At 47.4% G+C, this 23,530-nt stretch overlaps 1 protein-coding gene across 1 annotated transcript in view; it reads right to left on the bottom strand.

Annotated features, from left to right (window-relative positions):
- Positions 1-956: 956 nt before the first annotated feature.
- LOC134984122 (zinc finger protein 850-like) overlaps positions 957-23,530 on the bottom strand; it is a gene marked incomplete at its 5' end in the record, with an annotated part of 295,553 nt that continues 272,979 nt past the window's right edge. Inside the window, 2 exons of the mRNA XM_063949748.1 lie at positions 957-2,363; positions 2,616-2,813. Coding sequence (XP_063805818.1) covers positions 1,912-2,363; positions 2,616-2,813 — 650 coding nt within the window. The remainder of the gene's footprint in view (positions 2,364-2,615; positions 2,814-23,530) is intronic.

The following is a 23,530-nucleotide window of genomic DNA, read 5'->3' as shown; positions in this document are numbered from 1 at the left end:
AGCTTCCAGAGTGCACCTCATATCTCATCTTTTCCAAGTTACTACAAATGATATGAGATCGGTAGCAGCACTACTTTCAGGATTATTACACAGAACACACATAAAGGCTGACACAGCAAATAACAGTAACACATACAAGGGATTAATTGGAAATAAGCATAATAATCATTAAGTCTAATTATCAACTGACTGTGCAGGACCCATACACCTCTTTACTGCCTCCAGTAGCCCCTGGTACTGTACTGTGGCCATCCGCCCTGTCTCCCCCCTACTGCCTCCCACCCCGTCTCCCCCCACTACTGCCACCCGCCCTGTCTCCCCCCACTACTGCCACCCGCCCTGTTTCCCCCCACTACTGCCACCCACCTTATCTCCCCCCACTACTGCCACCTGCCCTGTCTCCCCCACTACTGCCACCGATCCTGTCTCCCCCCACTACTGTCACCACCCTGTCTCCCCCCACTACTGCCAGTCCTGTCTCCCCCCACTACTGCCAGTCACGTCTCACCCCACTACTACCACCTCCGTCTCCCCCCACTACTGCCACCACCCTGTCTCCTCCCACTACTACCACCGCCCAGTCTACCCCCACTACTGTCACCCCTCCACTACTGCCACCCACCCAGTCTCCCTGACACCTTAGCGCTGCTTGGGGACAAGATTCTCAGACACTGCCTTCTGCAGTCCCTACTGCTACCACCCTATTTCCCCTCCACTACTGCCAGTCCTGTCTCCCCCCACTACTGTCACCCCTCCACTTACCACCCACCCAGTCTCCCTGACACCTTAGCGCTGCTTGGGGACAAGATTCTCAGACACTGCCTTCTGCAGTCCCTACTGCCACCCACCCTGTCTCCCCCCACTACTGCCACCCACCGTCTCCCACTATTGCCACCCACATTGTCTCCCCCCGACTACTGTCACCCGCACTATCTCCCCCCACTACTGCCAGCCACCCTGTGTCTCCCCCCCTGACACCTCAGCACTGCTTGGGGACAATATTACCCACTGACAGTGCCTTCGGCAGGCCCCACTACAGCACCAGTGCAACCACCCTGTCTTCCTCCTGACCTCTCAGCACTGCTTGGGGATTCTTGGTACTGCTGGTAACAGTCCTTCATCTGCAGATGCAAGTAAGAAAGCAGGGCAGTAAGGAGGCAGAAGCTGCTTCTGGTACCACGGACACTGGTCATGTAGTGCTGGGAGAGTCAGTAAGATTATGTAATAGTCACCATCTTACAGGCAGCCGGTGAAGGGAGCAGAGAATAGGTGTTATGTGGCAGGAACGGGATGGTTAGGTAACAGCCTGGCTGCTGCATTCTGGACAAGCTACAAACGGTGTAATTCTTCTGCTGGGAGACCCAGGTAGAGGACATTGCAGTAGTCTATGCGTGATGATACAAGTGTATGTATGGCTGTAGGTAGATCTTCTGAGGGAAATAAGTGCTGGAGTCTGGCTCTGTACTCAGAGGAGGATCTGATTGTGGCTGATACGTGATATCTAAGTGTCACTCCACCATCCAGGACACCAAGATTCCGCACAGGATCAGCATTTTGTAACTCTAAACCTCCAAGCGCAAGTCTGGTTGGTTTGCAAAGCTGAGCTGTAGCCCTGCCCTTTGTCGGTGAGCTTCTATCTTATGACAGACCTGTTTCACCAGGACGGAGTCACAGCCAACTGCCATCACCCATACCTGGAGCTCAACTAGACAACCATTTTGGATTGGCATAACATCTGTATAACAGTAGATGAGGGCATGACATCTGATTACTTCACCCTGCGGTAGCATGTATATTGCAAAAAGCATAGGAGATAAAATAAGAACCTTGAAGAACAACGCATGGCAATGATAAGTATACCCCAGAAGATTAAAATGGTTTCTCACCTGAGTGATGTCTACAAGAGATGATTTACTTCTCAGAACATGGAAATGGATTCTCACCTGTGTGACTTCGCTGATGTTTAACAAGATTTGATTTCTGTGTAAAACATTTCCCGCACTCAGAGCAAGAAAATGGCTTCTCACCTGTGTGAGTTCTCTGATGTTTAACAAGATCTGTTTTGTGTGCAAAACATTTCCCACACTCAGAACATGGAAATGGCTTCTCACCTGTGTGACTTCTCTGATGTTTAATAAGATCTGATTTCTGTGTAAAATATTTCCCACACTCAGAACATGGAAATGTATTCTCACCTGTGTGACTTCGCTGATGATTAACAAGATGTGATTTCTGTGTAAAACATTTCCTGCACTCGGAGCAAGAAAATGGTTTCTCACCTGTGTGACTTCGCTGATGATTAACAAGATGTGATTTCTGTGTAAAACATTTCCCACACTCGGAGCAAGAAAATGGTTTCTCACCTGTGTGACTTCTCTGATGTTTAACAAGATGTGATTTCCGTGCAAAACATTTCTCACACTCAGAACATGGAAATGGCTTCTCACCTGTGTGACTTCTCTGATGTATAACAAGATACGATTTGTATGTAAAACATTTCCCACACTCAGAACATGGAAATGGCCTCTCACCTGTGTGACTTCTCTGATGTATAACAAGATACGATTTGTGTGTAAAACATTTCCCACACTCAGAACATGAAAATGGATTCTCACCTGTGTGACTTCGCTGATGTTTAACAAGATGTGATTTGTGTGTAAAAGATTTCCCACACTCAGAACATGGGAATGGCCTCTCACCTGTGTGACTTCGCTGATGTGTAACAAGTTGTGATTTCCGTCTAACACATTTCCCACACTCAGAGCAAGAAAATGGCTTCTCACCTGTGTGACTTCTCTGATGTGTAACAAGATCTGATTTCCATGTAAAACATTTCTCACACTCAGAATATGAAAATGGCCTCTCACCTGCCTTAGCTGACTGATGGGTAATAAGCTTTGTGTTCTGTATAAAACATTTGGCATCTATAGAACAGGGAAACTCTATATCTACTGTCAGAGCTGTAACAGATGCACCAATATCAGAGTGATCAGGAGAACATTTCCCAGGATCAGAGGGATCAGCTGATAGAGCTGGATGTATAATTGGGGTAATGGGGTTATCTCCTGGAGAATCCTGTCTACTGTCATTATCTTTTATGTCACAATCCGGGGATAACATTAGATGTCCTTCTGAGATATTCATGCTTGTGTGTCCATCTGTTGGAAATAAAATACATTATGGAAATGTGACATTTTCTGTAACAATATTAATCTTGTAAACAATAGGAGAAGACGACTCTCTGGGTCACTTAATTATAAATGTGTGTGTATAATGAAACATAACTTTTAATGAAGGCTTTATAATATTGTCTCAGATTATCATTGTGTCCACCCTCCTGAGAACACTCACAATAACAAATGTAATATTATAATAAGACTTAGATATATCTCTCTCTTGTACTGGTAACTAACCATGAAGTATAAATGGAGATGGAGTCACTCGCCAAGTCCTATGTCAGCACCAATGTAAAACAATGGATGGGGAACATATCGTATGAATTGGAGATTCTAGATGAACAATAACATCAGTCATATGAGCTGATGGATCAGAGAAATGTCTCCTAACGTTACTCCTGGAAGCATTGGTAAGGTAGCATTCCTTTATGTGTGTGCTCATACGCTGGTAAGCCTGTACATGTGTTACTCACCCTTATATAAGGTATATTGCTACAGCAGAGTACGTGTAGAACAAGGTACTTTACATGCAATACACCATATAATACCCTGCAATCATCATCATTTGGTAGGTTATAATCCACTCTTACACCCCCATCATCAGTGTCTTACCTCTATACTCTCGCATGCAGCAATATAAACCTCTTAATAAGTCACTGGCAAGTATATATACTGCATAGGCAGTGTATACAGATCCCCGCCAGTATAAAGAAAAGCGGGACCGAAGCGCGCCATGTAGGGGGCGGGGCTCCTTCCCTCAGCTCTAACCAGCACCATTTTCTCCACAGCTTGCTGCAGAGATGCTGCTCCTGGCCCTTCACTGCTGTACACAAGTAACAGGGTGCAAAACGAGGGGGGGCACAGTAATTTGGTGCTGTTTATTAATATATAAAAGCGCTTACAGGTCTGGGGCATTGTTTAATCCTTCAGACCGGTGAGGCGCTGGGTGTGAGCTGGCAAACTCCCTTTCTGTCTCTAAAGGACCTCACTGTGGGTCTGTCCCCTATAACCCAGTGTGTTTGGGGGTGTCAGTACGTGTGTGTCGACATGTCTGAGGGGGAAGGCTCTATTCCCGGGAGGAAGTGGAGCAGAATGTGGGAATGACTCAGTTGGCACCGCCGACTGCTGATTGGGTAGATATGTGGAGTGTTTTGAATGCAAGTGTGGCTTTATTGCATAAAAGGTTAGACAAATCTGAGTCTCAGAACCAAGCATGGAGACAATCCATGGATGATGCTTTGTCACAGACCCCCTCAGGGTCACAGAAACGTCCCTTTACCCAGATAGTAGACACTGATACCGACACGGATTCCGACTCCAGTGTCGACTATGATGATGCAAGATTACATCCTAAGGTAGCCAAGAGTATTCAGTACATGATTGTGGCAATAAAAGATGTATTACATATCACAGAGGACCCCACTGTCCCTGACACAAGGGTCTGTATGTATAAGGGAAAGAAACCTGAGGTAATGTTTCCTCCCTCTCATGAACTGAACGCTCTGTTTGAAAAAGCTTGGGAGTCTCCAGACAAGAGACTGCAGATTCCCAGGAGAATTGCTATGGCGTATCCTTTCCCCTCACAGGACAGGTCACGGTGGGACCCACGGTGGACAAGGCTTTGGCACGGTTGTCCAAGAAAGTGGCCCTACCGTCCTCTGACACGGCGGCCCTCAAGAAACTACCTTAAAATCTATTTATGTGACTACGGGTGCGTTGCTCAGGCCGGCCGTAGCTTCGTCATGGGTGAGTAGCGCAATTGAAAGATGGGCAGATAACTTGTAATCTGACATAGACACCCTCGATAGGGATAATGTGTTTTTGACGTTGGGTCACATCAAGGACGCAGCGATATACCTAAGGGAGGCTGCGAGAGATATTGGCCTCTTGGGATCAAGGCCAATGCCATGGCAATCTCAGCTAGGAGGGCGTTGTGGACTCATTAATGGAATGGTGATGCTGACTCCAAAAAGGCTATGGAGGCTTCTGCCCTAGAAAGGTGAAGTTTTGTTTGGGGAATGCCTCGCGGACCTGGTTTCCACAGCTACCGCAGTAAGTCTTCTTTTTTGCCTTTTGTCCCTCCACAGCAAAAGAAAACACCTCAATACCAGATGCAGTCCTTTCGGTCTCATAAATTCAGAAAGGGACGTGGATCCTCCTTCCTCGCAACCAGAGGTAAAGGAAGAGGGAAAATATCGCCGGCTGCGGCTAGCTCCCAGGAGCAAAAGTCCTCTCCGGCCTCTACCAGATCTGCTGCATGTTGCTGGGGCTCCGCTGTGGGAGTCCGCACCGGTGGGGGTACGTCTTCAACTCTTCGGTCAGGTCTGGGTTCGTTCGGGCCTGGATCCTTGGGTGCTAAGAATTGTGACCCAAGGATACAAACTGGAGTTCCAAGACGTGCCTCCGCACCAATTTTTCAAGTCGGCATTACCAGCTTCTCTCCCAAAGAGAGAGGTAGTTTGCGTTGCAATAAAAAAGCTGTGTCAGCAGCAAGTCATTGCCACGGTTCCCCCATTGCAACAGGGAAAAGGTTTTTATTCAACCCTATTTGTGGTCCCGAAACTGGATGGCTCGGTCAGACCGATTCTGAACTTAAAATCCCTCAACCTGTATTTAAAAAGATTCAAATTCAAGATGGAATCTATCTGAGCTGTGATCTCCAATCTGGAGGGGAGGGATTTTATGGTGTCTCTCGACATAAAGGATGCATACCTGCATGTCCCCATATATCCTCCTCATCAGGCGTTCCTGAGATTCGCTGTACAGGATTGTCACTACCAATTTCAGACGTTGCCGTTTGGTCTTTCCACGGCCCCGAGGATTTTCACCAAAGTAATGGCGGAAATGATGGTGCTCCTGCGCAAGCATGGAGTCACAATTATCCCGTACTTGGACGATCTCCTGATAAAAGCGAGATCAAGGGAGCAGTTACTAAAAAGCGTGGCGTTCTCCCTGAGGGTGCTACAACAACACGGCTGGCTCCTAAATTTTCTAAAGTCGCAGTTGGTTCCGACAACTCAGCTGACGTTTTTGGGCATGATTCTGGACACGGAACTGCAGAGGATTTTTCTCCCTGTGGAAAAAGCTCAGGAACTCCAGAACATGGTCAAGGATCTGCTAAAACCACAACGAGTGTCTATTCATCACTGCACTTGGGTGCTGGGAAAGAGGGTGGCGGCCTACGAGGCTATTCCGTTTGGCAGGTTCCATGCAAGAACGTTTCAGTGGGACCTACTGGACAAGTGGTCAGGGTCCCATCTCCAGATGCATCAAAAGATAAGCCTGTCCCCCAGGGCCAGGATTTCTCTTCTGTGGTGGCTCCAAAGTGCTCACCTTCTAGAGGGTCGCGGGTTCGGATACAAAATTGGGTTCTGGTGACCACGGACGCGAGTCTCCGAGGTTGGGGAGCGGTCACACAAAATTTCCAGGGAAAATGGTCAAGCCAGGAAGCTTGTCTGCACATAAACGTGCTGGAGTTAAGGGCCATATACAACGGCCTACGGCAGGCAGAACATCTGCTTCGCGACCTACCCGTCCTGATTCAGTCGGACAACATTACAGCCGTGGAGCACGTAAACCGCCAGGGCGGGACAAAGAGCAGAGTGGCGATGGCGGAGGCCACCAAGATTCTTCGCTGGGTGGAAAATCATGTGAGCGCTCTGTCAGCAGTCTTCATTCCAGGAGTGGACAACTGGGAAGAAGACTTCCTCAGCAGACATGATCTCCATCCAGGAGAGTGGGGCCTTCATCAAGAGGTCTTTGCAGAAGTGACAAGTCATTGGGGACTTCCTCAAATAGACATGATGGCGTCTCGCCTCAACAAGAAGCTTCGGACATATTGTTCCAGGTCGGGGGACCCTCAAGCAATAGCAGTGGACGCACTAGTGAAACCGTGGGTGTTTCAGTCGGTCTATGTGTTCCCTCCACTTCCACTTATCTCAAAAATTTAGAGGATCATAAGAAGAACAAGGGTTCGGACGATACTCGTTGTTCCAGATTGGCCTCGAAGGCCCTGTTATCCAGATCTTCAGGAATTGCTCATGGAAGATCCTTGGCCTCTTCTTCTCAGAGAGGATCTATTACAGCAGGGGCCGTGCGTGTTCCAGGACTTACCGCGGTTACGTTTGACGGCATGGCGGTTGAACACCAGATCCTAGCTAGAAAATGTATTCCTGGGGAAGTCATCCCCACCCTACTCAAGGCTAGGAAAGAGGTAACGGCGAAGCACTATCACCGTATTTGGAGAAAGTATGTGTCTTGGTGTGAATCCAAGAAAGCTCCTACGGAAGATTTTCAGGGGGGTCGTTTTCTCCATTTTCTGCAGGCAGGTGTGGATGCGGGCCTAAAGTTAGGCTCCATTAAAGTGCAGATTTTGGCCTTATCAATATTCTTTCAAAGGGAATTGGCCTCAATTCCAGAAGTGCAGACTTTTGTGAAGGGTGTGCTGCACATCCAACCTCCTTTTGTGACCTCAGTTGCACCGTGGGACCTTAACGTGGTGTTACAGTTCCTTACGTCACATTGGTTTGAACATCTACAAAAGGTTGAGTTGAAATTTCTCACTTGGAAAGTGGTCATGTTATTGGCCTTGGCGTCCGCACGGCGGGTGTCCGAATTGGCAGCTTTGTCTCACAAAAGCCCCTATCTGATTTTCCATGTGGATAGAGTGGAATTGAGAACTCGTCAACAATTTCTGCCTAAGGTGGTTTCGTTGTTTCACATGAACCAACCTATTGTGGTGCCTGTGGCTACGGATGCCTTGGAGGATTCCAAGTCCCTTGATGTGGTCAGGGCTTTAAAAATGTATGTAGCCAGAACGGCTCGTGTTAGGAAAACAGAGGCACTGTTTGTCCTGTATGCGGCCAACAAGGTTGGCGCTCCTGCTTCTAAGCAGACTATTGCACGCTGAATCTGTAACACGATTCAGCAGGCTCATTCTACGGCTGGATTGCCGTTACCAAAATCAGTAAAGGCCCATTCCACTAGGAAGGTGGGCTCTTCTTGGGCGGCTGCCCGAGGCGTCTCGGCGTTACAGCTTTGCTGAGCAACTACTTGGTCGGGTCCAAACACTTTTGCTAAGTTCTACAAGTTTGATACCCTGGCTGAGGAGGACCTCATGTTTGCTCAATCGGTGCTGCAGAGTCATCCGCACTCTCCCGCCCGGTCTGGAGCTTTGGTATAAACCCCATTGTCCTTACAGAGTCCACAGCATCCTCTAGGACATATGAGAAAATAGGATTTTAATACCTACCGGTAAATCCTTTTCCCTTAGTCCGTAGAGGATGCTGGGCGGACTCTATCTGCAGTACTTTTACATAGTTATTGCTAAGGTTACACAATGGTTGTGTTTTCAGTTAAGATCAGACTGTTGCTGATCTCTTTTGGTTCATGCTGTTAACTGGTTTAGTTATATACAATGTTGTACGGTGTGGTGTGATGTGAGCTGGTATGTATCTCACCCTTAATTAACAAAATCCTTTTCCTCAAAATGTCCGTCTCCTCTGGGCACAGTTCCTATAACTAAGGTCTGGAGGAGGGGCATAGAGGGAGGAGCCAGTTCACGCCCATTAAAGTCTTAGAGTGCCCATGTCTCCTGCGGAGCCTGTCTATACCCCATGGTCCTTATGGAGTCCCCAGCATCCTCTACGGACTAAGAGAAAAGGATTTACCGGTAGGTATTAAAATCCTATTTTAAGGACTAAAATAACCTCAGAATTTAACTCTAATATTCAAGCTTTGAGGTCCGATATCAGTGAGACTGGCACTCATACAGACTAAGATGAAAGAGATTGGGGTGTGGCTTGGCAGCGGATCCAGGCAGTTGGGCAGTGTTTGAGCTCCTGCCTGAGGCACACTTACCTCGCTCAAATTATGCTGCTACCTGCATGAGAGGACTCGTTTTGGACCCCCTCAATTGCTCCTGTGTCGGGAGAGGTGGTCTGCGGAGCCGGCGGGTGCCTCCTGCACCTGTGCGAGTTGCGGCCTGCTTCCCTGACTGGAGCAGGGGCCTCGATTTCTCCTCTGCCCCGGACTGGAAGTGAGGCGCTCGCGGTCTGCGACAGAACGCCCTCCTTTCCTCTGCTATCCCTGCGTCCATCACCCGCCTGACTGACCCGGCTGGGAAGCCCCCCTCAACTGCGGCACCTGGAGCGGGGACAGGCTGTTTGGCGCGGATGAGCCACCGGCGCGTCTGGGACCAGAGACGCTGCTCACCTGTTCTCACTCTCTCCCCTCCTGCCGCAGGCCGTCTCCACGGATGTGGAGACACTCACCGCTTCCACCAACGTATCAGCCCGTATCCTGTGGGCTCCAGGTGCTCAGGCTGCTGTAGCCGTGTGTTTTAGACTGACGGCGCCATCTTGACTAGGGGCAGCACGCCCATACTGTATGCTATTGAGACAGAAGGTGGTGCAACCCGGGGACCTGGGACACCGGCGGACGGAGCCTGGTGTTTTACTGCAGCCGCTGATTGACCCCTCCTCTATAGCCGCGTGCTCCAGCTGGCGTGACACCCGCTGCGGATTCCGGAGACGTGGCGCATAGTCTGGCTGCCTGTGCCGAGGCTGGCTGGGGTCACACTGCATCATCGCTCCCCTCCGCGGCCCGCTGACTCCACACTTATCTCCCCTTCTCTCTCACGCACCACAGAGCCTGCTCCACTGCTCCTGTGATGCCCCTGCTCCCGGTGGACACAGCACTAAAATCCCCAGCTGACGCCAGTGTTCTCCCTGTGGTTTCCCTCCCTGGATGCAGGTGGGCACCCCTGCCCCTTTTCTCGTCCTTTAGCCTAGCTCACAACGTGGCACAAAGGGCACCTGGAGATGTTCTCTACGTCTTCTCCCCCCTGCGCTGCCGTTCCCACTCGGCGGCGCGTTGGCGTGGCGCACCCAGGAATATTGGGGATGGCTATCTCTACCTCCTCTAGTGAGCTTTGAGAAGCGAACACCCAGGAGGGTTACAAATTATTATTGCTCGAGGCCCCCAGCGTTGCTACTGGCTGGTCCGTCACTGTGTGCCCGTGGTTGTCTCTACCAGCAGATTTCTAAGGCCATTTTTATTATCATCAACTACCCTGACCCCGGGTCAGCTCGGCAACCCACTCCACTTTACCGTGGATTCCATTTCACTGTTGCCCAATCTCTAAGAGGCGCTCCATGGCGCACCTGATGCCTGTCCTAGGCTGGATCATCCTGCGGTCAACCAGCGTTAGAGGGCAGCTGCTCTCCTAGCCGAGGTCTCTCAGGATTATTTTCCATATTCATTTATGATCTCCTAAGCGGAGCTGATATTCTTGGTACTTATCGCCTTGCCTTTCCCGTTCTACTATGTTGCAAAAAAATCCCCTGCTGTTAATAAACCCAGCATTCTTCGTGCATGGGAGAAAGCAGGTTCTACTTCTCGTAACTCTTCAACTACAGATCGAATGTCGGATTCGGAGGACGCTCCGTCGCCGAAAGCTCACCTCACCACCCAAGACATCATCTAAATTGTCACTAAACTATTCAAACTGAGATGAGGTCGACGCTCACGGAATTTAGAAATGAACTGACCGACTTGGGCACACGTACGGATTCCCTGGAATGTAAGATGGATGAGGTTTGCCAGTACCAAGCCGTGATTGAGCAGGAGCTAACGGACCTCCGCGCAGATGTCGATCTTCATGGAGACCACTTGGAGGACTTGGACAATCGGAACAGCAGAAATATTAGGGTCCGCAAAATTCCAGCGAGTGTTACCATGGAGACCCTCCCAGGTTTTCTAGAAGGCCTATTCCTCAATCTGATCCCCGGTACTCCGAAAGACCTGCTCCTTCTAGACAGGGCGCATAGGGCGCTCTGCCCTCGGCCTCCCCCAACTCAACCACCGCGGGATGTCATCCTCCGGTTCCACTATTACAAGACAAAGGAAAAACTCATGTCTGCGGCACGGGAACACCAATCCGTTGATTATTCCGGCACTCAACTTCAAATATACCAAGACTTAGCGCCTTCTACACTTAGAAAGCGTTGGGACCTTGCTGCTGTTACCAGAGTCCTCCGCACTCATTCTATTAAGTATAAATGGGGGTTTCCATTTCAGCTTCAAGTTTCCAAAACTCAGTTAAAACCCTGCTCAAGGCTATGACCTTCTCAAGACTCTTGGTATCCTTGACACTCTACCTGACGAGCTTAGGAATCAACTCACTTCTGCATCCCCAATGAGGCCTATGGCACCTACTCCTGATTGGTCTATTAAATGACATGGCTTTCTTATAACCAGGGACATGTAACTATGCTTTGTTTTATTATTGTAAAATGTATTCCCCCCCCCCCCTCTCCCCAACATTCAGAACATACTGCTCTAGTTGTTCTAAGGACTGTTTGGTCTCTGGGACTCATGTACGATAGCCCTGCCTGGTCCCATCCAGACAATGATTGTTGTGCCTTGAATTGGTAAGGCTAATACTTTGCTTACTATAGCGGGACCGCCTTAGGCTATGGGCACGATATCGCAATTACTGTTGTTCCATTTCTTGTTGTAATGTTCATCAGTCGTTGACTACATGTTTTCATATAAGCCTGTTTGTTCTTCAATTTTCTTTTTTCTTTCTTTAATATAGTATAGTTACTGTCAACGTAATTGTTCTATTATATACTTGTCTGGTCATGTCACGATTTGGAATTTCTTTTCTCATGTCTTCACCTGTTACATCTCCAGCCTTGCGCTTGACCGCAGGACGTCTTTGTTCTTGTTTTCCATGTTCTGGTTCTTACTTACTGTTTTCTTTTATTGTCGCTACCCCCCACAATGAAGGGACTGCCTTGTTGGCACTACCCCTTTCGCTTTAGGACCCTACCCGCATTTAGGAATGGGTCTATTCTTTGAGTTCACTCTCACACTTACTCTATTCTGTTTCTCTCTATTTTTCCTAGTCTTCTCTGTTTGGCTACGAGAATGGTTGTTCACTGCAGTGTACTCTGATGACTATTACCCCCCCACCCCATGACCTTGAAACTGTTATCCATTAATGTCAATGGTCTTAATTCCCCATTTAAAAGATCCATGGCGTTTAATTTCTTTGCTCGGCACAAGCCGGATGTAATCTTTCTACAAGAAACTAATTTTAAAGTACGTCACCCCTCTTTAAACTGTAAAAAGTACCCTCACACCTCTTACTCTACTATGTCAGCCAAGCGTAGAGGCACTGCTATAATGATCCACCGTGATCTCCCCATAGTCATTCAAGATCTGTCCTTGCTGATAGTGGTAGATTTGTAATTCTCTCCCGTACCCTCAATCAAATTCCTATCACCTTGGCGTCCATGTATGCCCCAAACATGCAGCAGGGTTCATTCTTTGGGATATTCTCTGACCAGCTCTCTAAATTCTTGAATTCTAAAATCATAGTAGCTGGGGATTGAAACGTTACCCTTGACCCCCTTTTTGATAGATCTCACCCTAGCACGGAGACGTCTGCTCACACAAAGCTGTCTAAACTTTTACAAACATGTATCTCCTCTCATAACCTGTGTCACGAACCGGTCTCTCACCTTTGCGGGTTCTGGGGTTCATCCGTTGTCAGTGCGGTTGCTCGCGGTGCTGTGTGCCCGTGTGGGGACGCGGCGTGATCAATGGCACAGGTAATGCAGAGTCTGGGAACTGTGAGTGCGGGGACCAAATGGCCTAAGGCACTGCAGTGTGTCTGCTGTATAGGAGGTGGCCATGTTGGAGACCAAATAGCTAATACAGAGCACTTGTGAAAACACCTGTGGGCAGGTGTAAGCCAATCCCGTGCTTGTGCTGCCTTTAAGTAGGCTGGGATTATGTTACTCTGGGCCAGTGCTTTGTTGTATCAACGCTGTGCTCTAGCTCTGAGCTCTCTCCGTGCATTCCTGTGTGATTCCCGTGGTCCAGATATCGCCTCCGTTCCCAGAGGTCCGTCTGCAGCCTTCACTGCTGAAAGATCCACCGGCTCTCCGCTGTGCTGTCAGTTAATTGCACTCCTATTGGAAATAGTTGGATTCCCAGTGTCCTGCATGAGGTTACCTTGTCAGTCTACCTATCATTCAAAGTCTGGAGGATTCTGTTTCTCTCAGCTGTTCGTTTGTTCAACTCTGCATTTAACCCATTCATCACCTTGTCTTCTACTACAGTTTCACAGAGATCTCCGGAACCCGCAAGTAACCCAATTCAGTACTTTTTATTTGCTATGTTGTCATTTCAAGGATAATTCTTCACAGTCTCTCAGTTAACTCTCAAAACTCCATTGCAAATCCTTACAGTTATCTCTTCATGTCTGCGTTATCCAGTTAATCACATTCTGCAGTTCAGCATCAAAGCTTGTTTATATTTGCTATGTTGTCATTTCAAGGATAATTCTTCACAGTCTCTCAGTTAACTCTCAAAACTTAATTGCAAATCCTTACAGTTATCTCTTCATGTCTGCATTATCCAGTTAATCACATTCTGCAGTACAGCATCTAAGCTTGTATATATTTGGACAATCCAACATTTATTCATCAGCTTGTTTTGCATATGTTTCCATGAACATTTCTTTTATTTATTTTTGAGTTTTCTCTTGCATATTATTCCTGCAATACTTCAGTATAATATGATGATTAACAACTTGTCAGTTAACTCTTTACTGAATTGTTATTTTGAATAAATATATGAAGCGGAACTTTCTTCGTCCTCCCTGCTTTCTTCATAGCCCAGCACCTACACCTGTGGTTGGTTCCGGGTTAACGGATTCACAAAAACACCCGGACCTGACAGTAAGCACTGGCCACATGGATCCGTCAAGTGACCAATTCGCAGGAGGCGGTGCTACGTCAGATATCCTTTCCCGTCTGGAAAACCAGGAGTCTATACAGACACAAATAGTGCAGTTTATGCAAACTTTGGCAGACCGTTTAGAGACTCTTCATACGGCTATTAAAACATCCCAAGTCCAGATTCCAACCCCGGATGTCCCAGTTACCACTACAGCTTCTCCTGTGACGCTGCCTACGTCCCGCTTGCAGTTACCCTCTCCGAGTAAGTTTGACGGAACTCCAAAACTTTGCAGAGGATTCCTGAATCAATGCGAGATCCAGTTTGAACTGATGTCTGCCAGTTTGCCATCAGCTCGTTCTAAGGTAGCATATATTATTGCCCTCCTCTCCGGTCAGGCTCTGGAGTGGGCATCACCATTATGGGAGAGAGGTGATCCTATCCTCTCTAATTACAAAGAGTTCGTATCTTCCTTCCGGAGAATCTTTGACGAACCAGGCAGGACCACCTCAGCATCCTTGGAGATTCTCCGTCTATGTCAAGGTTCACGTCCTGTCAGTCAATATATTATTCAGTTTCGCACGTTGTCTTCAGAGTTAAACTGGAATGAGGAGGCCCTGATCGCCGCGTTTTGGAATGGACTTTCAGAAAGAATCAAGGATGATTTAACTATCCGGGATGTGCCAATTAAACTGGATGAATTGATTTCTCTCTGTAACAAACTTGACCTACGCTACAGGGAGCGATGTTTAGAGAAATCCAGGGCAGAGCGATCCAGTCCACGTGATCATCCTAGACCTCGACAAGATTCTTCATCACAGTCTCTAGTAATGACTGAAGAACCTATGCAGATTGGGCGCTCTCGCCTCACAGAGGAGGAACGACTTCGTCGTCGACAGGGTAACCTCTGCATGTACTGTGGGTCCTCCGAACATTTAGTTAAATTCTGCAAACTCCGACCGGGAAACTCTCGCCTCCTAGCTTATTCAAGAGAGGTTAAGCTAGGAGTTACTTTAGAATCACGTTCTGGGAAAGAGCCAACCTTGTCTATTCAATTAGAAGTTCCAAGTTCTACAGTGAAAGTTTCAGCCCTCCTAGATTCCGGGGCAGCCAAGAACTTCATCTCCTCAGCCTTTGTCATACGGTCTAAAGTTCAAACCATGCCCCTGGAAGCAGCAGTTGCTGTTACAGCAGTGGATGGAAGTCGAATTCCAGATGGTATAATTACTCATCGAACCGTATGTCTCAAGATGAAAGTTGGTGAGCTCCATTCCGAATACCTCTCCTTCTACGTGATTCCCAAAGCCTCTCAAGATGTGATACTTGGTTTACCTTGGCTGCAGAAACATAATCCTCAACTTAATTGGCAAACCATGGAAGTCCTTTCATGGGGTAAATCTTGTACCAAGGAATGTGTAGCTACAATTGTACCTCTTCGGTCAATTAGCCTTTCCGATCTACCTCCGGTGTATCAATCCCTTGCGGATGTTTCCAGTAAGCAAGCAGCAGACTCTCTACCTCCTCATCGTGAATGGGACTGCCCAGTCGTCCTGGTTCCGGGCAAGACCCCTCCTACGGGACAAATTCATCCGCTATCCATCCCAGAGACGCGAGCTATCCGGGATTGGTCCACTCCTACAACTCTCAAGGGGATTCAGCGATTTCTTGGCTTTGCTAATTTCTATAGGAGATTCTTAAGAATTATTCTACGTTAGCTGCTCCTATCACAGCCCTAACTCGCAAGGGAGCAAATCCTACGAACTGGTCTTCTGAAGCAATCAAAGCCTTCTCTGATTTAAAGCAAGCCTTTGTGTCAGCCCCCATTCTTCGACAGCCTGATTTGAATCGTCCCTTTCTACTAGAGGTGCATGCATCTACAGAAGCAGTAGGAGCTGTGTTGTCACAAGTCTTTGAAGATAAAAAGGTCCATCCCTGCGGATATTTCTCCCGTAAGTTCCTCCCGGCAGAACGTAATTATGCAATCGGTGAGCAAGAGTTACTTACCATCAAGTTGGCATTTGAGGAGTGTAGAGACCTTCTAGAAGGAGCTCAACATCGCATTACAGTTTATACTGATCATAAGAATCTTCTGTATCTGCAGTCAGCTCAGTGTTTGAATCCACGACAAGCTCGATGGGCGCTTTTCTTCTCACGATTTGATTTCAAACTCACCTATCGTCCGGGGTCTCAGAACAAAAAGGCAGATGCCCTTTCCCGGTCCTTTGCTTCTTCTGAATTAAATGATGCTACCACGAATCAAGCCATTGTGAATCCTACGTCCTTTTTAAATGTCTCGAACCTCTCCAGTTCCTCCGCCTGGCAAGACCTTTGTCGCCACAAGTCTCCGAAAACGGCTGCTTACCTGGGCTCACTCCTCTTCCTTCATGGGTCATCCTGGGGTTCTAAAGACTCTCAAATTTATTCAACAGTCTTATTGGTGGCCACGTCTCAAAGCCGATGTCCAAGAGTTTATAGCAGCATGTCCTAAATGTGCCCAACATAAGAGTCCAAGAAGTTCTCCACCAGAGTTTCATCCTTTGCCAGCCCTAGAGGTTCCAGCAGCAGACAAAGAGCTTCAACGTCTATCTAGCATCTGGAGTTGTGTACGTAAGTCCTTGGTCAAAACTTCCGCTCGCTATAAATCTTTTGCAGATAGAAAACGTAAAGCTGTACCGAATTACAAAGTGGGAGACCAAGTTTGGATTTCTACGCGCAATCTCAAGTTCAAAGTTCCTTCTAAGAAATTTGCTCCCAGGTTTATTGGTCCATTTCCCATTGTAAAGGTACTCAACCCTGTGTCATACAAAGTCAAGTTGCCACCGTCTTTGAGAATTCCTAACGCCTTTCATACATCTTTACTGAAGCCTTTGATTCTCAATAAGTTCCGTACTACCCAGTCCAAATCTCCTAAAGTTCACTCTTTGCAGAATGAGGAATTTGAAGTTAAAGAGATTGTGGACTCACATTCCCGATATGGACGTTTACAGTTTCTGGTCGACTGGAAGGGTTACGGTCCGGAGGAGAGATCCTGGGTTTTCTCTGAAGATGTTCATGCTCCAAGACTGGTACAGAAATACTTCTCCAAAAATCCTGACAAGGTTCAAAGGTGTTCGGAGACCACCCGTAGAAGAGGGGGTACTGTCACGAACCGGTCTCTCACCTTTGCGGGTTCTGGGGTTCATCCGTTGTCAGTGCGGTTGCTCGCGGTGCTGTGTGCCCGTGTGGGGACGCGGCGTGATCAATGGCACAGGTAATGCAGAGTCTGGGAACTGTGAGTGCGGGGACCAAATGGCCTAAGGCACTGCAGTGTGTCTGCTGTATAGGAGGTGGCCATGTTGGAGACCAAATAGCTAATACAGAGCACTTGTGAAAACACCTGTGGGCAGGTGTAAGCCAATCCCGTGCTTGTGCTGCCTTTAAGTAGGCTGGGATTATGTTACTCTGGGCCAGTGCTTTGTTGTATCAACGCTGTGCTCTAGCTCTGAGCTCTCTCCGTGCATTCCTGTGTGATTCCCGTGGTCCAGATATCGCCTCCGTTCCCAGAGGTCCGTCTGCAGCCTTCACTGCTGAAAGATCCACCGGCTCTCCGCTGTGCTGTCAGTTAATTGCACTCCTATTGGAAATAGTTGGATTCCCAGTGTCCTGCATGAGATTACCTTGTCAGTCTACCTATCCTACAAAGTCTGCAGGATCTCATTTCTCTCAGCTGTTCGTTTGTTCAACTCTGCATTTAACCCATTCATCACCTTGTCTTCTACTACAGTTTCACAGAGATTTCCGGAACCCGCAAGTAACCCAATTCAGTACTTTTTATTTGCTATGTTGTCATTTCAAGGATAATTCTTCACAGTCTCTCAGTTAACTCTCAAAACTCCATTGCAAATCCTTACAGTTATCTCTTCATGTCTGCATTATCCAGTTAATCACATTCTGCAGTTCAGCATCAAAGCTTGTTTATATTTGCTATGTTGTCATTTCAAGGATAATTCTTCACAGTCTCTCAGTTAACTCTCAAAACTCCATTGCAAATCCTTACAGTTATCTCTTCATGTCTGCATTATCCAGTTAATCACATTCTGCAGTCCAGCATCTAAGCTTGTTTATATTTGGACAATCCAACATTTATTCATCAGCTTGTTTTGCATATGTTTCCATGAACATTTCTTTTATTTATTTTTGAGTTTTCTCTTGCATATTATTCCTGCAATACTTCAGTATAATATGATGATTAACAACTTGTCAGTTAACTCTTTACTGAATTGTTATTTTGAATAAATATATGAAGCGGAACTTTCTTCGTCCTCCCTGCTTTCTTCATAGCCCAGCACCTACACCTGTGGTTGGTTCCGGGTTAACGGATTCACAAAAACACCCGGACCTGACAACCTGTATGATAGCTGGAGAACTCTGTATCCGTCCGCTAGAGGTTACACGCACTATTCACCTCCACACAACCTTTACACTTGCATTGACTATATTTTTGTAGATCGCGACTCCACTCAAACCCTCCTAGGAGCGCAAATAATTCCTACTACTTGGTCAGACCACTATGCGATCATACTGGATATTGCTATCCCTCATAAGCTCTCGACCCCACGTGCATGACGTTTAAATGAGTCTCTTCTTCTTTAACCCGCCAACATAGATGAAATTAACGACATGGGGGGTAATTCTGAGTTGATCGCAGCAGCAATTTTGTTAGCAATTGGGCAAAACCATTTGCACTGCAGGGGGGGGCAGATATAACATTTGCAGAGAGAGTTAGATTTGGGTGGGTTATTTTGTTTCTGTGCAAGGTAAATACTGGCTGCTTTATTTTTACATTGCAATTTAGATTTCAGTTTGAATACACCCCACCCAAATCTAACTCTCTCTGCACATGTTATATCTGCTCCTCCTGCAGTGCACATGGTTTTGCCCAACTGCTAACAAATTTGCTGCTGCGATCAACTCAGAATTAGGCCCATGATTCACACTTACCTCACTGATAATATTTCTCCTGATATTTCCCCTGCAGTGTTATGGGAAGCTCATAAAGCCACGTTACGTGGCCTTCTCATTAACCTTGCCTCGACTCACAGAAAGATTGAAGCTAAACGTATTCTTGACTTGGAAACCGAATTTACTTCTTTAACCCTTCTCCACCAGCGCTTCCCGAAAAAACAGCTATACACTAAGATTCTCTCACTTAAAGGACAAAAAAACAATCAGCTCACTCTTATGGATCCGCCAGAGGTTTTATGAAAAATCGAATAGAGCGGACACTTTGTTGGCTCGTCGTCTTCGGGCAATACGTACGCAGAATCATATACTTGCCCTAAAATGCTCTGATGGATCCGTGACTTGTGACCCTAAGGTTATGGCCTCACAGTTTCATGATTATTATGAATCCCTCTACAATCTATCTTCACCTACTCCTACTGACCCACTTCATATCACCACCATCCAACATTACTTATTCTCCTGTCGCTTACCGAAACTCACTGCTTCGGATCTAGAAAGACTTAGGGGTATATGTAATTGCGGTCGAATTCCCGAAATTGTCGAATTTCGGGTCATTTTCGACCAAAAAAAATTTTTGCCTATGCAATTCAGTGCTTTCCGACCAAAAAACGGACTTTCAAAATTCGACTTTTTGAAATTCGAATTTTTACAAATTCGACTTTTCTGCAATGATACAAGTGCTGCAATTCGACCAAAGCATATTCAATTCAAGTTTGGAAATTCGACAGCAGTGCTTTTAGACAGCAAATTCGTCATTTTCAATCCGCCACACTTTGGAGGGTGAAAACAAATAAAAAAAATTTAAACATGTTTTTTTTTGTGGTTTTTTTTTTGGGAATAGCAGATCTATTTATATTAGAAGGGATTAGGTACTTTTTTTTAATTTTTTTTTGGAGGCACAAATATTATTTATATATTTTTTAAAATATTATTTTATTTTTTTTTATTTTTTTTATTGCTGGAACGGTAAAATCCCCCCAAAAAATGGCGTGGGGTCCCCCCTCCAAAGCATAACCAGCCTCGGGCTCTTCGAGCTGGTCCTGGTTCTAAAAATGCGGGGAAAAAATTGACAGGGGATCCCCCGTATTTTTAAAACCAGCACCGGGCTCTGCGCCTGGTGCTGGTGCCAAAAATACGGGGGACAAAAAGAGTAGGGGTCCCCCGTATTTTTAACACCAGCATCGGGCTCCACTAGCTGGACAGATAATGCCACAGCCGGGGGTCACTTTTATGCCGTGCCCTGCGGCCGTGGCATTAAATATCCAACTAGTCACCCCTGGCCGTGGTACCCTGGGGGAGTGGGGACCCCTTCAATCAAGGGGTCCCCCCCCCCAGCCACCCAAGGGCCAGGGGTGAAGCCCGAGGTTGTCCCCCCCATCCAATGGGCTGCGGATGGGGGGGCTGATAGCCTTTTGTGATAATAAAAAGATATTGTTTTTCCCAGTAGTACTACAAGTCCCAGCAAGCCTCCCCTGCAAGCTGGTACTTGGAGAATCACAAGTACCAGCATGCGGGAGAAAAACGGGCCCGCTGGTACCTGTAGTACTACTGGGAAAAAATACCCAAATAAAAACAGGACACACACACCGTCGACAGTAAAACTTTATTACACACTACCGACACACACATACTTACCTATGTTCACACGCCGACATCGGTCCTCTTCTCCATGTAGAATCCACGGATACCTGTAAAAAAAGATCAATATACTCACCTCAGCAGGGTCCAGAGATAAATCCACGTACTTGTAAAAAAAAAAAACCCGCAAATACCCGCTCCATAACGGACTGAAAGGGGTCCCATGCTGACACATGAGACCCCTTTCCCCGAATGCAGAGACCTCTCCGTGACAGCTGTCACAGAAAGGTCTCTAAGCCAATCAGGAAGCGCAACTTCGTTGCGCTCACCTGATTGGCTGTGCGCTGTCTGAACTCAGACAGCGCATCGCACAGCCCCTTCCATTATATTCAATGGTGGGAACTTAGCGGCTAGCGGTGAGGTCACCCGCCGGCCAGCGGCTGACCCCACCGCTGACCGCAAAGTTCCCACCATTGAAAGTAATGGAGCGGCTTTGCGATGCGCTGTCACAGTACAGACAGCGCACAGCCAATCAGGTGAGCGCCACGGAAGTAGCGCTTCCTGATTGGCTGAAGGGACTTCAGTGACAGGAGTCACGTGATGTCCCGGCATTCGGGGAAAGGGGTCTGATGTGAAAGCATTGGACCCCTTTCAGTCCGTTATGGAGCGGGTATTTGCGGGTTTTTTTTTTTACAAGTACGTGGATTTATCTCTGGACCCTGCTGAGGTGAGTATATTGATCTTTTTTTACAGGTATCCGTGGATTCTACATGGAGAAGAGGACCGATGTCGGCGTGTGAACATAGGTAAGTATTTGTGTGTCGGTAGTGTGTAATAAAGTTTTAATGTCGACGGTGTGTGTGTCCTGTTTTTATTTGGCTATTTTTTCCCCAGTAGTACTACAGGTACCAGCGGGCCCGTTTTTCTCCCGCATGCTGGTACTTGTGGTTCTCCAAGTACCAGCTTGCGGGGGAGGCTTGCTGGGACTTGTAGTACTACTGGAAAAAAACAATATCTTTTTATTATCACAAAAGGCTATCAGCCCCCCCATCCGCAGCCCATTGGATGGGGGGGGACAGCCTCGGGCTTCACCCCTGGCCCTTGGGTGGCTGGGGGGGACCCCTTCATTGAAGGGGTCCCCACTCCCCCAGGGTACCCCGGCCAGGGGTGACTAGTTGGATATTTGATGCCACGGCCGCAGGGCACGGCATAAAAGTGACCCCCGGCTGTGGCATTATCTGTCCAGCTAGTGGAGCCCGATGCTGGTGTTAAAAATACGGGGGACCCTTACTCTTTTTGTCCCCCGTATTTTTGGCACCAGCACCAGGCGCAGAGCCCGGTGCTGGTTTTAAAAATACGGGGGATCCATGCCCAATTTTTCCCCGGATTTTTAGAACCAGGACCAGCTCGATGAGCCCGAGGCTGGTTATGCTTTGGAGGGGGGACCCCACGCCATTTTTTTTTCCGGGTTTTTCCCGTTTTTTAAAATCGCGGCAAAATCCGCCAAATTGGCCGATTTTCTCCCGCGATTCTGGCGAATCCATTTTTCATTGAATATGGTGAATTCCGGCAGGCACCTGCCGGAATTCACCTGGCGAATTGAGTCGGGAAAAAAAAACGGCGAAAAATTGCCGCAATTCGCCGTGAATTGCATATACCCCACAATGCCCCTGTTTCCAACGAGGAAATTCTCGCCACGATCGCTCAGCTACGCCGATCGTCCGCCCCGGGGCCTGATGGCTATACAGCTATCTATTATAAAAAAAAATAAGATTTTACTTACCGATAAATCTATTTCTCGTAGTCCGTAGTGGATGCTGGGACTCCGTCAGGACCATGGGGAATAGCGGGCTCCGCAGGAGACAGGGCACATCTAAAAAAGCTTTTAGGTCACATGGTGCGTACTGGCTCCTCCCCCTATGACCCTCCTCCAAGCCTCAGTTAGGTACTGTGCCCGGACGAGCGTACACAATAAGGAAGGATCTTGAATCCCGGGTAAGACTCATACCAGCCACACCAATCACACCGTACAACTTGTGATCTGAACCCAGTTAACAGTATGATAACAAAACGAAGTAGCCTCTGAAAAGATGGCTCACAACAATAGTAATAACCCGATTTTTGTAACAATAACTATGTACAAGCATTGCAGACAATCCGCACTTGGGATGGGCGCCCAGCATCCACTACGGACTACGAGAAATAGATTTATCGGTAAGTAAAATCTTATTTTCTCTGACGTCCTAGTGGATGCTGGGACTCCGTCAGGACCATGGGGATTATACCAAAGCTCCCAAACGGGCGGGAGAGTGCGGATGACTCTGCAGCACCGAATGAGAGAACTCCAGGTCCTCTTTAGCCAGAGTATCAAATTTGTAAAATTTTACAAACGTGTTCTCCCCTGACCACGTAGCTGCTCGGCAAAGTTGTAATGCCGAGACTCCTCGGGCAGCCGCCCAGGATGAGCCCACTTTCCTTGTGGAATGGGCCTTTACAGATTTAGGCTGTGGCAGGCCTGCCACAGAATTTGCAAGTTGGATTGTACTACATATCCAACGTGCAATCGTCTGTTTAGACGCAGGAGCACCCATCTTGTTGGGTGCATACAATGTAAACAACGAGTCAGATTTTCTGACTCCAGCTGTCCTTGAAATATATATTTTTAATGCTCTGACAACGTCCAGTAACTTGGAGTCCTCCAAGTCGCTAGTAGCCGCAGGCACCACAATAGGCTGGTTCAAGTGAAATGCCGAAACCACCTTAGGGAGAAATTGAGGACGTGTCCTCAATTCTGCCCTGTCCGAATGGAATATCAGATATGGGCTTTTGTATGACAAAGCTGCCAACTCTGAAACTCTCCTGGCTGACGCCAGGGCCAATAGCATGGTTACCTTCCATGTAAGGTATTTTAAATCTACCGATTGTAAAGGCTCAAACCAATGAGATTTGAGAAAATTTAGAACCACGTTCAAATCCCACGGTGCCACTGGAGGCACTATTGGGGGTTGTATATGTAGTAC

Source organism: Pseudophryne corroboree (genome assembly GCF_028390025.1).
Source record: "Pseudophryne corroboree isolate aPseCor3 chromosome 3 unlocalized genomic scaffold, aPseCor3.hap2 SUPER_3_unloc_37, whole genome shotgun sequence".
Taxonomy (NCBI): domain Eukaryota; kingdom Metazoa; phylum Chordata; class Amphibia; order Anura; family Myobatrachidae; genus Pseudophryne; species Pseudophryne corroboree.
Note: the sequence above shows the minus strand (reverse complement) of the source record. Positions and strands in the feature narration are given on the sequence as shown.